A 16,752-nucleotide genomic window follows, 5' to 3' on the forward strand; every position below is an offset into this window, starting at 1 on the left:
TGAGAAGTGGAGTATGTTTCATTAAGGACTGGAAAACTCACATTTTTGTTGTTTGGTTTTTTTTTTCCCTCTGCAGAGGGATCCAAACAGGATCGACGGACCAAGGCCTGCTGTATCATCTTAAAGAAGAACGAGTCTCACGTCCTGCACTTGGGTCAAAATAACCTCGTACAGCACTACAGGCTTGGGGAAGAGTGGCTAAAGAGCTGCCCAGAGGAAAAGGACTTGGGGGTGCTGCCTGACAGCCAGCTTAACAGCTAGCAGGGTGCCCAGGTGGCCAAAGCAGCCAGTGGCATCCTGGCTTTTGTATTAGAAATAGTGTGGCCAGCAGGAGAAGGGAAGGGATTGGTGCCCTGTACTGTGAAACCACATCTTGAGTAGTGTGTCCAGTTTGGGGCATCTCAATACAGGCCGGAGTGGGTCCAAACAAGGGCAACTAAGGTGGAGAAAAGTCTGAGAAATGACCCTAATGAGGAGGGCTAAAAGAACTGGGAGTGTTTAGTCTAAAGAAGAGAAGGCTGAAGGGAAACCTCACTGCTCTCTAAAACTACCTGAAAGGAGCTTTTAACAAGGCGGGGGTTGGTCTCTTCTCCCTAGTAACAAACAACAGGATGAGGAAATGGCTTCAAGTTATATTAGTGGAGGTTTAGGTTAGATGTTAGGAAAAACTTATTTACAGAAGGGGTTATTAAGCACTGGAATGGGCTACCTAGGGAAGTGTGTGAATCACCATCCCTGAATGTGTTTAGATACAGTGCTTAGGGACATGGTTTAGCAGTGGGCTGGTAGAGCCATGTTAGTAAAATGAGGAAATGAGGGTAAAGGTTGGACTGTATGATCTCACAGGTCTTTTCCAACCTGAACGATTCTATGACTCCATTATTCTGTGATTCAAGAATCACAAAAGTCTTTCACAAAACACAAGGTTCACTGTTCCTCGTATCTCAGGTTGCAAAATGAAAACTAAATACACCGAATAGCTTACTAATTCCCTCCCAGGAAAGAGCAGGAACAAAACAAATAAGTAGTGAAGGATATTGTACACAGAGTAATGGATTGAGTGGCACAGCTACATAGGATACAGTGAGGAGCTGTGGCTACTGTGTTGGCTTAGACTGGTACAGGAAAGCTGTCTCAGACAATTTCATTTTTCTCAAATAAAGTTCTATACTATTTTATTCAGATTAAGTCATAGGCTCCTCATTAAAGAAAGGTCCAAAAAGAATAACTGGAAAGAAGGGTCAATGTAGTAATTATTCCTGTTGTGAAATCACTAGTTTCCACATTAAAGATGTCTTTTCCCCATTACACTGAGTCTTTAAACTATTTTCTGGAATTCTTGCAACTGGGAAAACTGTACTGACTGACTCTTGAGACCCTATACAATCTTCAAAGAAATGTCTCAGCTAAAGCTGAAACAAACGTATTGATCTAACTGAATAACCTCACATGACCAGTAGACAACCTTTGAATGGTTCTAATTTGCCAAATATGTCAAATCACTCCTTGAAGCTGTATACTACCCCTTAATTGTAATTATTTCTCATACCACCTAACTTAAACAATACTAATTTTTACTTAAAGTTTTTGGGGTTTTTTAAGTCAGAATTTTTGTCTAATTGAGCTTTTTAACATGAAAGCAAATAAACAGATGATCAAGTACCCAACCCCCTCTCCCAAGTAAAAGCCTTTCAGCTGACTCTTATCTAAAGTGGTGAATACAGACCAGGAGATCCAAGAATCCTGGATCATACTGCACAACATTAAGAGTGATCTTGCTGTGTTCCTCCCTTTTTCCTCAAATACTGATTCTTCCCATTTCCAAATGTCTTTTTTTGTTTTGTATGTTATTGTCACTTGTCAGTTTCTCCAATAAACAGGTTTTTCTCCCCTTTCCAACCACTTCCATTTCAGTTGTCATTCATGTTGACTCCTGTTCTACCTCCCTTTTCTCAGCTCTTCCTGTTTTCTTCCTCTCTGTCTCATCTTCACTTGGCTCTTACCTTTTCTCCTCCTGTATGTTCTCAATGCCAATGGCACTGCTCCGTCGCCCATGGAAGCGGCTGCCTCGAGTACGTGATGGGCTCCTGCCAGGCAAGGCAAAAGACTAGAAAAAAGGAAAGTGTGACAGAAAGCAGGGAGAGGAACAAGACAGGAAAAATCTGTAGAGAACTGGAAGCACTGGAGAGGGAGTTTGCAACATAGATCCAGATCCTCTACTCTGCAAAACAATAGCAGGGAGCAGCTTCACCAGTGCAAGAAGGAGTCCTTTCTGTCTGTGAGAAAGAGAAGCTAGGGCTTACAAAGGGTGGATGAGAAGGAGACAAAGATATAGGAACAAACAGCATACAAAGAATGAAGCTCAGGAAGGGAGGTATCCCCACATGATGACAGAAGGAGAGGCAGAATCAGAAAGGTAGAGAAAACTGGAAGTTAAAGGAAAGAAGGAGACAGCCAGCCAAGACATTAGTCTGCTGTAACTTGTTTGTGCTGACATAAAGAATGCATACAACTGGGTAAACTGCCACCAAGAATTTCCACACTGAAAGGCACTTTCTTGGCTTACTCAAGAGATGTTTTTTTTATAGTCTGCCTCTATTGACATCAATAGTGCAGAGACCACAACCAGCTGGATGAACTCTGGCCGGGTTAAACATATTTCCAATATCAGAAACATGGATCCTTTTCTGGAATTTATCGTTGTTATACCGATCATGTATTTTTAACATCCCTATAAAAGAAGAAAATCTTTTATAGTGACTAGAAGTATTCACTCTTTTTCTCACCTTTCTCAGCTTTATTAGTTCTGCTGTTTGTTGCCAACATGCAAATTCTATTTATAGCAAAACGGCACCTTGAACAAACATTGTGTACTTGTTTGCATTACAGAAAAATAAGCTGATTGGTGAAATTGAAGAAAATGGAACACATCTAGTGTTCTTAGGTTCTCACTTCTTGCCATATAGTACCATTCTGTTCCAACCACACTGCATGCATTTTTTAAGGTATGAACCATACAGGATCTAGTCAAAGATAGCAGAGATAAATGTGTGGAGTCACGTTTATCTTTCTTCTCCTAGTTCTGGGCCCATCTCAGCTGCAGTTTACAGATGAACTGGGGCTAGAGATAGGCACAGACAAAACAGACTGCAACACACAGTTGCATACTGAATCATGGAATGGTTTGGGTTGGAAGGGACCTTAAAGATCATCTAGTCCCAACCCTCCTGTGTGGGCAGAGGCGCCTTCTACATGCTGTCACCACTTGTGAAATGGGATGATACGACAAGAAGAGATTCACAGAAGGACAAAAAGACAGACTAACAGGGAAAGAAAACATAGGGGTGGGTCACACAGGGTTTCTTCTGGCAGCCCACCCAAACCCCTTACCGCAGCGATGGCCTTGGGGCCCTCGGCGACGCTCTGGCTGAGGGCAAGGCTGGCTGCAGCCAGGCGGCTGGGCAAGGCGGGCGGCTGCTGCTTTCTCATGGATATCCCCATGGTATCCAGGCTCTGGCTGCGGCCTCTGATCACCCGCTGGACAGGAGGGAGGCAGGGAAACAGACAAAGACAGATACACGTATGGACATGCACACAGTAGGGCAGTATGAGAAGCACCACAGATTGGGTGGAAAGGTGTGACAGACCAACACCAGCACCAGAGAAATCCTAACTCCTTACGAGGCTGCATCTTAGGTATTACCCATTTTTGGTCTTAGCTGATTCATGGACCTCGTTGCTACTGCAGAACTCTTTCTCAAGTATATTTCTCTACTTCCACCTCCCTTGTCCTGTTGCAATGTACCTAGCCTTTTCCAAATGTCATCTGTGCACATGACATGCAAATCAGACTGCTAGAAGTCAGAAAAGGATATTTTTGGATAATTAGTGGATGGGTATGAAATGCATGGTTAGCAGCAAAGGCATGATTGATTGCTTGTACATAAAAATACACCTCAACAAAGCATCCCAGCTCTGATCAAAACCTACAGATATAGCTACCAAACTCATGAATACATGTGAATATTATTAGCTTCACAGCCCTTAATTACTCTAAACAGCCCACTATACATAGCAGGTGGAGGTGATCTGAAGAAATGCTATCTATAATATATCTTTCTGTCCAGTATAATATGCTTTCTGTCCAGAGAGATAACATACACAAAAGAACTGGTGAGGCACTTCCTGCGGAAGTGGGAAACGGGAAGCAGATAGGAAAGTTTTATAAAATTCTGTCTATATAAGCTGCTCAAAACTCAGTTTGCCTGTTTGTACAAAACCTTTGCTTTCTCATATCATCTTGATCACTTTTAAAAGTAAGTTGTGTCACCTGGTCCTGATTTATTAAAAAAAAAAAAGTTTCACCACTGAACAAAGATAAACTACCTCTGGCTTTTAGAAGCCAAGCATCACTTTTTCTAGACAGTACATTCCTAGGTATCTTTGAAACTCTCTTACAATGGCTCTTGCAACTCTTTCAGTTACAATGAAAATTAATTTGAAGAGATCTGCTGTAGGAACTGAGAGCTGCTTGTTACTAGGGATTGCAATTCCTCTTGCAAACACTCACTACTTTTTCTGTGAGTCATGGAGTGAAACCCCATCTGACACTAGACACCAGCATGAAGCATATAGAGTTTGACTTTTCAGGGATAGAATGGAATTCCACCCTGCACCATGCTGTAGCTCCCCAGAAATGAGCACAGGAAGGGGAAAAATGTCTTTTTTTGAGAGATGTGGTAAAGCACCACTGAAGGTGCTCTAAAGGAAGGCTGCTGGAAAGAGGTTTTTTTTCAGTTTCTCCCAAGCACAGGTGATCAGCAGGGTCAAAGTTCCTTGGATGGACACAAAATGAGCTTGAGAAAAGTGTGAGCACCTGGGTAAGGAATCAATCCACTATGGCCCACCTTGAAATTCTCAAGGAAGCCTCCGCTGCCGTTCTCCATCTTGTCATCCTCCCCTACAGGCAATCCCATCATACTGCGGCTGCGAAGCTGCAGCTCCTCAAAAAGGCTCTCCAAAAGGGCACTCCGGGTTCTTTCCTGCATCAACACAGAGAATGAAAACACAGCTACTAAAGGGAATGGAGAGATTTTATTCCCCCCCACACCTGTTTTTCAGTGTTTCACATCTTCCTTAAAAAAAAAAAAAATCACCATTGAAATTAATTTAAATAGTATGAAGTGATTTTATCTGTATAGTTATGTAATACATTACAGTAATACCAGCCCTTTAAAGATCTTTCTAAACCAAGATATAAAGGACATCAGCACTTGTTTTACAGGTGATGAAACAGAAACAGATTGAGGGCAGTTTCTTCTTGTTCAGGCAAGCAGCAGTCTGAAACAGAATTTTGGTATGTTGAACCAAAATCTGTGATATCCTGTAGCATGATACTGAGTTTCAGCTAATACAGGGTTTCCTCCAGGAAAAGGATCATATTCCCATCAGATTCCCAGTCTTACTTGAGGATTAGATTAGAATGTACCTGTTCATAGTCTAGCACTCCTCCTGTGACATATAAAGGAAGCATCACATAGCTTAATATCATCACATTTAATCTTTTTTAAGCAACACAAAATCAGAAGCAGAAGTAAAAAAGTATACTCTATTTACTTAATCTGGCAGTATTAAAGTTTCATAATTTTCATACCATACAGTAGACCCACCTCTAATTTAGCAAATTTCTCAGCTCGATAGCAGCTGTACTCAGCATTGATGAGCTTGACCAGGAGGAATTCACGGAACTCTGCACTCTACAAGACAAGATGAAGACTAGACTGGAGAACAGAACAGTAATAAAAAGACCACATGAGAACAGCTCTGCCTTAGTGTTCCTTAGACCTGCAAAGTCATCTCACCAGACTGACAACACTGACTGAGAATACAAGGGTATGCATTGTATCCCCCCTGCCATCTAACACTGGACAAGAGAAACAAACCTTTCTAAATATGGCTGGATTTGGCAGAGGGGGTCCAAAAAAGGGGACATCATCTCTGGCTGTGACTGAAACCTGAAACAATAAAAGGGGAAAAAAATAAGTACCATAACACAAATGAGACTATCAAAGCCTTCAAATGACTGTGGTGCACCTGATCCCTCCTGTATCACTTACATATCCAAAAGAGACCTAATATGCTGTCCCAATAATCCATCTGTTTCTGAACCCAGTAAACAGATGTGCTGATTTACCTCCCAGAAATTCAGTCAGTTAGATGTGCACACAGTAAGAGCAACAAAAACACCTGAACCAATTGCTCTTTTAAAAATATTTGCAATATTTGCAATAAATATTTTTAGTCCCCAACAGTGTATTTAGAACAAAAAATTAAGATGCTTCTATTCAGCCTGCAAGATTTACATCCACTAGAAGAACCTTTGTCAATATGGTTGTATTGACCTATTTTTTTTGACAGAATCCTCAGTGGATATACACTGCACACTGAGGAGAGCATCTTGGTGACATCCCTTTTCCAAGTCACATGTGGTAAACATGAATATACTTTTCCACTAAGAGATAATGAAATCCATGCTGATTTTTTGTTGTTTTGTGGGGTTTTTTTACATGCCCCTACCTGATACACCAATGCCAAAACATGTAACTGTAATGCAGCCTGGTTTTTACATACTGCTCAGCTCTTCACAGCACTTACCTATAATTATATGCAGCTATCTTACTGGATACATACAGCACTTGATGAAAAAAATTACTGTTAAATATTCTCATGTTTGAGATGGAGGAATACCATTATTTGCCATTTCATACAACAGGAAACAACACCAGAACAACTTAACAGCAACTGCCTGAAAATAACACTACAGTGTGAATGTCATGTAGCCAGTGAGAGGCAGTTTAATGAGATGAAGAAGGAAAGGGGCCTTCGATTTAATTTGGGTTTCTCACACTGTAGGCCACCTCCCCTAATTACAAGCCCTCCTTCTCCCTTCCAAGAGAATCATAGAATATGCTGAGTTGGAAGGGACCCATCAGGATCATTGACTCCTGTCCCTGTGTAGGGCACCCCAAGAATCACACCATGGGCCTGAGAGCATCATCCAGACACTTCTTGAACTCAGGCAGGCTTGGTGCTGTGACCACTTCCCTGGGGAACTTGTTCCAGTGCTTGACGGCCCTCTAGGTGAAAAACCTTTTCCTGGTTTCCAACTTAAACCTTCCCTGATTCAGCTTCCTGCCATTTCCCCAAGTCCTGACATTGGCCACAGGAGTGAAGAGATCAGTACCTGCCTCATCTCTTCCCCTCGTGAGGAAGCCATAGACTGCAATGAGGTCACCCCTCAGCCTCCTCTTCTCTAAGGTGAATAATCCTGCTTTTCCATTTTTAATTTTCTGATTGGAAAAACTGATTCAAAGAAATAAATGCCATTAATAATTCAATTTAATGACTAGTCACTAAAGCCTAGTAAAGTAAATGGAACAACAGGCGGAAAAAAAATCTTAGGTACTAGAATACTCTGAAGGCAGAAGCAGTTAAAACCTCTTTGGAAAAGCCTTCACAGAAAAGCCTTCACAGAAAACCCTGTATTGGCTCTAGGGTCCTGACTGGGACTCTTTCTTTTTCATGAAATTAGAGAGGCAACCCCATTACACTGACAAAAAAAAATACCACTGCAGACAGGCAAAGGGTAAAAAAAATAGTAGGAAGAGACAAGACAAATGGGAAGTTTCTTCAGCTCACCATTAAAAAAAAATCTAGTAAATTTCTGTGCTCTACTAAACAGATTGCTGAAGGAGAACTGGAAACCCGTGGCCCTGACCAACATGAGGCTATTGTGTCACTACAGACCTGGCTACCCATAACATAAGGAACAATGGAAGGCAGTTGTTCCACCCCCAGCACCCTCTTTGATGGGAAGGCAGATGGGGATCCTGTCCTGTTTTTTATATCCTTGGTGTTCTCGCAGACCTCCAAGGCATAAGGACTCATCACCACCAAATTAGAATTTTGACATAATACAAGACACTGCACTGATTAAAATGTTTCTGTGATGGAAAATCCATCACAGAATGCAAGCTTCTATATATTTTCTGCTCTCTCAGCATGACTGAAAGTTGAACATAACGTTATACTGACATCTGTAGATTCATGCGACAGGCAATCTGTGTTCTAGCAGGGCTTCTTTCAGCTGGAGGGTCCTAGCAGATAGCACTTCCATGCCATCAGTTCTGGGATCCCCAAAGCAGATATAGATGGTTCAGATTCCATAGATTAGGCCAATCAGGTGTATCTAACCTGCAGTCTCATGCAGTGCAAGCTTTCAGCATTGTGCTCTTTAGCATAAGCAAGAGATATGGCTGTCAGTCAGCTGAATTAATTTTATCTGACTTAAATAATGCAGGCGAGACATCCCCCAAAATGGCATCAGTTGCTCCTCCTGGTCTTTGATGTAAACATATTTTTAAAATCTAAATTCATCCTGCTTCAATTCCCAAGCTTTAAGTTTCAGAAATTCATCAGCTACTTTGAACAGCATCCAAGTACATTCCAGATACTTGAGCAGACACTTAACAAATTGGTCAGATTATTCTTTACCCTTCTATTTGCTAGGTAGAAGCAGTAAGGAGTCCTGGATGCCTTTCAGGGAAACACTTGTGCTCCAGAATGTTAATAATGCTCGGTCTCACCCCCTTGCCCCATCCAGCTTCTCAATATCTTTATGAAAACTGGATACTCAACAAACATGAAGACAGATTGCTAAATAGTAGCAGTCACACCAAACAGAGAAGACCTCTGAAAACCTACAGAACAGACAACACCACAGTAGAAAGGAGACTCCTGGTTAGAGATCAAAGAGTGGGTAAAGGGGGAGGATAGTTGGTGGCAGCTACTGTATTTATAGGTTTACAGGTAACAGATCTGATTATTGCCCTTTACTGAAAATGCTGATCAAGTTTTCTAAGAGCAAACAGAGCTGTTAGGATGACAGCTGGCTGAACCTGTACCTCTTCCAAAGGCCCAAGAGCAGATTTCCATCTGAAGGATCAGCATCAGTAAATTAGTAGAGAGGAACCTGTTGCCTCTGTTTACCTTGTAGAAAGTGTCTCCTGTGGTGCCATGAGTGAGTTGAACTACAACATAAGCATGTAGGAAATTAGAAGCAATCATATCAGGGACAAAAGGTGTGCTTTCATCCTGGAAGATGATGGCTACTATGTCATTCCCAATGTGACGTTTCCGCTGAAGCTGGAGAGGAAAGAAATAATAAAGTGAGAAGGCAGATGAAAAAGAGTAGAACAGGACAATGAGGCCTCAAACACCAGTCTGCCTAGCACTTCCAAACCATCCATTCAACCAAACCCCTCACTACTTTCACCATTACTCCAGCTATAATTCCCAACAATAGGCAGTTAGGCATTTTCCCCCTCTAACTAGTCACTCATCAAATACCCTTCCCCTCTTAGCCACATTGTTGACTTCCTTAGTTCTCCTTACAATACCTGTTGGGAATCTCCCTCTGTGAAGGGCAGCTTTGTAGACACATGAAACATGATCTCCTTGCCCCGGAAATTTGTATAGACCGACTCAGTGCCCGTTTGACCTCTAGTGACATCCAAGCCTCCCCGGAACCTGAGCAAATCCATACCATGCCATAGGTCAGGTGGGGCAGAAATGAGAAAGTAGAGAGAGGAAATAAAGACATCAGTAACAGTAGCTTGGTATATCTATATTATCAAAGGTGATTTTTAAGAAATCACTGACAGTGGGGCACTGAGTCTTCCCAAAATAAATGCATTGACTGAAGCTGCACAATGTTTCTGCTAATGAATATACTTGCTTGCTAAGAGCTATGAGACTTAACCAGGGTTCCTCAAAGAAGCTACTTTCTTTGGCATTCTTCTGAGAAACACAATCCATATTTTAGAGCTACAGAAAGGATAGGCTGCCCCACAGAAAGAGACTGAAACAATACTGATCCCTACCATTGTGAAACAAACTTACATTCACAAAGTCAAATAAAATTATTCCTTACTGATACTGTGGATCAGACCGAGATACCAGGAGACCTTTAAACTAAAATACCAGCAGAGACCTAAGCTCCAACTGGTTCCCAGACAGGATGGTCAACACAACACATTCTGGGCTTCTCCACCTGCACTGAGATTCAGAGGACACAGCACTTTCCTAAAAGCAGGGCTCTAATAGAGCTGCAGCCTCCAAACACATGGTGTTCCCTAACTCAGTCTGGCTTTCCAGCCACACTGGGTACACACCCACGGAAATCTTGCAGCTGAATCTTGTCACCAAGGAAATCCAGAAACTCCAGGAAACCCAGACTTTCTTCTACGTTACTGAAGACTTCTTCTTCAGTTGTCTTCAAAAGGAAAGGAGAAGTCAAAAGGAGCACAAGCAGTACAAAGAACAGGCATTCATTTCTATATAGAGTTCAACCAGCTTTGTGGGCCTGCACAAACAGATCAATCAACCTAAGGCAAGCTTCTACCCTGCCTGTATTTTTCACAGGATAGTACAGACCTTGTTATATATTTAAGCTAAGAGAACTGACTCTTTGTGTTTTGCGTCAAGTCTTGTGGGGTCTGAGGGAGCTTACCTGTCCAGGTTTCTGGTAGATGACCCCGAATTTGAAGTTATTGCTTATGACGTGTTCATCAAATGCAACAATAAGCTGTGAAGCCTGAAGTAATGAAAATATAAATTATCAGTTGGATGTCATTAGACAGACCTTGATGGAAAAGGTATGGAGAGACATATCAGAATGTTATACCTTGGGGTAGAGGACAGGAAAGAAGCGTTCAACATTCACATCCTCACACAGTAGCTGTTGAGTAACAGAGAGGGGAAACAGAATTGTGATTATCACATGCCATAGCTAGCTGTGAACATGAGAGCACAGGTACAGTTTATAATTATCTGACAGGAGTCCCTTCAGGCAAAAATTCTGAGGCAATAATCAAATAGAAAGAAGAGAAGCTAAATGGAAGTATAAAAGGGAAGTATATGACAGTTCTACTGGAGAATAGTAGAAAAGAGGGAAATGGGAAGACAGAGATTAAAGTATCTTGAAGAGTGAGGCTGTAAAAGTGAACAGGCAAGCCTCACCTTTGCCATCTGGACAGCATTGGGAAACTCATTCAGACAGGAAATGGGGATCAGGTCATGTTTGGTACCAGTCCGAGTCCTGACACAAAACAAAAAAGGCTGAAGTGTGATAAAAGCAACACTGTCTCTTTAAAGAAAGCAGCCATTCTTTCAGATAATCCTTAAAGCAGTTAATTTTAGAGTTTAATTTTAAGTCTGGTGCATAAAATCACTAGAAAAAGAAGATAATTATACTTCTGATTTCTTATAACTTGTTGTGGGAAGCAGAGGAAGACAGAACTGAGAGGCTTAGTCTCTTGCTCCTTTGGATTCTTTGCTTGCTTGAAGAAATATTTCACTTCCCCCCTTAAGCTCCTCCCCCTTTTCTTCCACAGAAATATAAATGTTTAAATACAACCTATGGATACTGTAGTGTAATTGATGCATAAGAGCACACAGTGAGGGTTTGAAAGACAGCCAAAAGGCCTGCTAGAGACAGCCTAGCAAAGCAGATCTGTGCAAATTATAGGAGCTAGAAACTGGTATAGCATTTTTCCAGAAAGCTGATGAAGAAAACTTTCATTTCTCTCTCTTACATAATATATATATTGAAGGAGACGTGTCTTTTTAGAGGAGAAGAAATATCGTCAGAGTCCTCTTCAAACCATTATAAACAAACTATTGAGCAAAAGGTCTGGCATTCTAATGGAGAAGTTACTACCCTTTTGTTCTTCACTGGTCTCTTCCATGTAGGAAGCTTTCTGGGCTCAGATAAACATTCCCTGCCACAGCTCATGAATACACCCTCTCTTTCCACCTCCCAGATTATTGGGAGCCTGGGAACTCTGAACTGTTCTCTGTAAACAATGGAGGAAAACTACCAGTGATTCTTTTATAGCTGGCACAACCACTACTTTCCCTCAATCCTGGATGAGTTCTTGTCAGCAGCAACTGTATCTCAGTTGGTTCCAGTAGCATATTGCCTACTGGAAGTGCACCCAGTGCACACCCACAGTGTGGTAAAATGTTTTCTGCAGCATACCTCTCATCTATGCAAGATTCATCTCCATTCTTCCTCTAGTTCATTCAGCAGCTCCCTCTGGGTAATGGCTCTCTGTGGAAGCCCTGAAGACTATGGCACTACATAGACTGTTCTGGGAAGCTAAGGATTGTTCTAGCTCACCTTCGAGGGAGTCTTATTCTCAAGTACAAAGTCCAAAGACAAGCTAAGATGCCCTCCATCAAGGAACCAATACTCTCCTAGACAGTACTCACATGTCTCTAAGTAAACAGAAACATTTTTTTATGTAAGAACAAATGTTTTTCACACAGGAAGTATAAAGATGTGCCTGCAAACACCACTTCAGCTTCCTGAGAGAAACTCAGAAGGGAAGGCAAGAAAAGAAGGCTGAGAGGTTTCTTTGCAGTCCTCTACAGGAAAAAGACATGAGATTCATACCTGTTTCTATGCAGAGGAAGCTGAAGGTAAGATGAGAGACACAGCACAGTAACATACATTTCAAGAACATGCACTGATACCTCAGCAACAGGCGTAGATTTTCCTGTTTCTCAATCAGTTCATACTTCACAGAAAGTATCAGGTAGCCCAAGGACATGTCACTGGAGTAAAAGTTCTGGTGCTCCTGAAAACAGGACATTAAAATGCATCATTCCCAAGACACTTCCCAGAGAAGTTTACCACATTTTTGTATACAATCTGGGACTCAAGATTAGCTGATTTTTTTTCTTTAAATAGCAATGACATGCTTGAAGACATGCATATGCTGTCTCCTAGCCCTTTGGTGCATATCAGTCAAAATTCATCCACTGTCAGTTCAGTTCCTCCTCAGCTGTCCAAGATCAGAAGGGCTCCTGAGAAGAAACAGGATGAGGACATTTAGCAACACATTTTGGAGAAATGGAGTTTCTTCTAAATAAATGAGTCTCTTTCATGAATTTTCCCTTTCCATTCAGACTACGCCTGACTAAGTAGTGGTCTCCAGCACATTCAACTGGATGTGGTCATTGGAATTTTCTATACCAACAGTAATGGCAGGATCATTATATCAAATGGTTGATCTCAAAGAACACTCTCATCTCAGTGAGGATGCAGTCAGAGCACTACTCTGCAGATGGAGACTGTTCTCAGCAGTACCACCATCACTGCTTGAGTTAATGGTGTGTACCTCAAACAGAAAAAGTAATTTAGTCAAATAAAGAAGCACAATGCAAACATTTTCACAGGCTATAAACAGAAGTAGCCACACATTTCACCTGGGTATACAGCCATGTTCCCATGCCCTGGATACATCAATACATATATATCAATACATCACATTTATATAACACATATTGATATACATAACTTCTAACCTCAAAAAAATTAAAGATTTTTGACAATGAATGTGAATGGAAATCTCTAGCACAAGGAGAATACTATATAGGTGGAATCATCGAGAAATGCTTAGATTGCTCCCACTCCCACCTTCCTAATGGAAAACCAACTTCATGGCCAGTTTTTGGAGGTGGCTGCTACATAAAATCTGACCAAAGAGCTGAGGCAGGTTTCATGCTTTCAGCAAGTGGTCCAAAATGACTGGGTTTGAGGTATAAGCAGGGCAGAGAGACTCACAAGAATGTCATGCAGAGGATCCAGTTCTCTTTGGATTATATTTTATTAGATTAGTACCTAAATCTCTTCCTGCTAATGAGAACTTCCACCGAAAGGTGCAGTAGCACATTCCAGTATTTAGCCTCCAAGACAGAACAATACAGTGAGATTGGTATGGTACTTCTAAGCTAGTAACAATTGAAATTGAGGTAAGACTCCTTCTGAACAAAGCAAAATAATAATAAATAAAACAAAATAAAGAACCCCAAAACCAAAATCATCTCAGCTACCCTAAAGCAAGCATCTGCTGACTATGAAATCAATGATGTGTCCACAGAGATCTTTCAGTGCAGAACAGCTTAGGCAACAGGGAAAAAAAAATAGGGGAACAAAAATAAATCAAGGCTACATTTTGCAGACAAATCTTGGGATTTTCCAAATCCCAGATGATGTACCTCAAGGTATCCAGCTGGATTTCCTAATTGTGGTTCTGTAGGAAAAAAAGGCTTTGTCCAGGCACTGAGAAGTCAGATGCTCCCAAGAGAAAAAATGCACACACTTCATTAGGGAGCTTTATTCCCATAATTCCACTTACCAGCTTTCACGGAGAAGAGGTGCCAACTGCCATCTTGTTTGTTGTTTTATTTTCTAATGATAGTGTTGCCCATCATTGACTTTCTGGAAAGAAATTCAAGTACTCTGCATACACTTTAGTCTGTACAGATTCTGTTCTGATTCACACCAGTGTTTTTATGCTGTTTGGCTGTAGAAGTAATCTCCTCAGCCTAAATGCAGAGCGTTTGTCATGGTCAAATTAAATGAAGGAGACAGATTAAAAACCCCTTCATCTTCAAATAATGAATGGGCTGTTCTACCACCAGAATAGCAGCCATCTCAAATCAAAGACAGAGTCAGTGACAACCTGAGAAGACAACCAGGGAGCATGAAGCTAGTAACCAGGAGTGTAAGACTCAGAGGAAGTATCACAGAAAGTATTGCCTAAGTGCATCCTCATGCACGACATAGAAGTCATGAGACGGAAAAGTGTTCAGTCATATAGTCAGAACTTGCACAATTTGGAATGGGTTCTGTGAAAGGAATACTCTGGACACAGTTAATTAATAATAAGGATTAAATGGGAGAAAAGTCTTTAACTTGATTTAAAAGTTGCTAGCCTTTCAGTTCTTTTCTCAGCCTTTTGCCTAGGATAGATAGAAGGTCTGTTCTATCCCTGATGGATTGCAACCTCGCTAACCATACTGCTGAGATTGTGTTTTGCCATGGAAAAAAATCAAAACATTTTTTTGTATTAGCCACAGTTCTGACTCACTGTGAAATAAAGATACATCTAGTGAAATACTCTGATATCTATGTAGACATAGGCATCATCTTGAAGCCAGACATAAACAAAGCCCCCTCTGAAAAAAAAAAAAAAAAAAGGAATAACTAGAACTATGGTCACTACTTTGAACCTGGATGTGAAGATGAAACTATTGAACTTCTTTAAGTGTTAGACATATCACTGTCCTCACTCTTTGAAACAGAAATAAACCTCAACACTCAGAATTGCCCTGCTACTGACTTATGGGGAAAAAGTTTCACGGCTTCTGGTGCTAGCGTAGTCTACCTTCTGCTGAAACAGAACAAATTACTGGGTCCTGAAAAAGATAAGGACTAAGTAAAAAGCAGCAACCAGGCAAACAGAATGATGGGGCCTCTAGGTTAAGTGCTCAAATCAGAAGCCCAGTGTGATCTGTCACACAAGTCAACAGTAGTACATGGGGAAAAAAGCTGAAATCAAAGGAAGCCACAAAGGCTGGAAGGACAGTTTATTTCTCCTGACCATGACTTTCAGGATACTAACAGATTTTTGGATTTGAATAATAATGAAGTGCAGTATTCATTGTGGCATAATGCCAACAAAAGTAATGACAGAACAAAGGAACAGCAGACAAACCCTGAGGTTGGCTGCAGCCAAAAGTAACACTAAGCTGCAAAGACCTGAAAACAGGACACCTTCTGATAAGACTTCTGAGCCAGACCCCAGCAGGTCTGACACATTGGCATCTCAGTTGCTTTGGAGACTGGGTTATTAGCTCTGCAGCCAGAATAACAGAGCAGAGCTGCACAAAGGAGTACAGTCTTCACAGGGGAACGGGCAACAGAATTAGAGGAGGTCTTAAAATAATTTAATTCTTGTCAAAGCTACTCTGGCTGCCTAGCTTGACCCTGAATGTAAGCCTGGGGGTTTAAACTGAGATCTGAGCAACTGTATGTATGAAAAACCCTAGAATTTTCTTGCTATTACTTCCCCCCCACTGTGATTTTCATTCTCTGTGAAAACACATAGGCAACAGAAGGCAGATTCAGAATCCTCCAACATGCAACAGCTGTCCTGAAGTTAGAAATGAACCATCAAAAGGCTTTATGGTCAGTAGTGAAGATTGCAAAACTGAATGTCAACTAGAAGACCTTGAGCTGAGATGACCTATGTACAGATGCACATTTCTTCAGCCAGAGAGGCAGTTTCTGTAACATTTAAGGCAGTCTGAAAAGAAGTTCTGGTTTTCAAGTGTATCTCGTAAAAGCAATTAAGTATCTTCTGTGAGGCCAAGGGAAAAGACTAACAGAAGATGCAAGGAGTGTTGACACTTTGCTTGAGAAGTTAGAAAGCTATTAATCCATTTGCTATAAAGACATGCTCCTAGCCTCTTGGGCTATCCACTACTGAATAGCAGCAATCAGGCCAAATATGAACAAAGCAGATGAAAGTCAAAGACATCCTCTCCATGGGGCTTGGAATATTTCATCAGTTCTTTCAGCAATAAGAGCAAAGGAAGCCAGATAACACTAACAGATCTTTACAGGATTCAAAATGGGTTCAGTAGCCCATTATTTTCCTCAAAGACAACTGAAAATAAAACAAACAACTTTGAAAAAACTTGGCAACCTATGGTCATCTGGTAAAACATCGGGATTGTTTCAGCCCTGAGGAAGGAAGAAAGGCAACTTTGGTGGCCAAATGATTACATGACCTACAAAAAGAAAATGATACCTGAACATCCAAACCTATGTGATACACA

General features: G+C 41.2%; 1 protein-coding gene across 1 annotated transcript in view; it reads right to left on the reverse strand.

The window, feature by feature from the left end:
• Positions 1-16,752, reverse strand: part of LOC104389786 (rap1 GTPase-activating protein 1-like) — a 35,992-nt gene that overhangs the window by 9,362 nt on the left and 9,878 nt on the right. The window contains 12 exon segments of the mRNA XM_009998830.1: positions 2,004-2,107; positions 3,391-3,537; positions 4,908-5,042; positions 5,670-5,756; positions 5,943-6,014; positions 9,049-9,204; positions 9,459-9,588; positions 10,233-10,333; positions 10,571-10,654; positions 10,745-10,798; positions 11,080-11,158; positions 12,598-12,701. Coding sequence (XP_009997132.1) covers positions 2,004-2,107; positions 3,391-3,537; positions 4,908-5,042; positions 5,670-5,756; positions 5,943-6,014; positions 9,049-9,204; positions 9,459-9,588; positions 10,233-10,333; positions 10,571-10,654; positions 10,745-10,798; positions 11,080-11,158; positions 12,598-12,701 — 1,253 coding nt within the window.

This window comes from Chaetura pelagica, unplaced genomic scaffold (assembly GCF_000747805.2).
Source record: "Chaetura pelagica isolate M959 unplaced genomic scaffold, ChaPel_1.0 scaffold120, whole genome shotgun sequence".
Lineage (NCBI taxonomy): Eukaryota > Metazoa > Chordata > Aves > Apodiformes > Apodidae > Chaetura > Chaetura pelagica.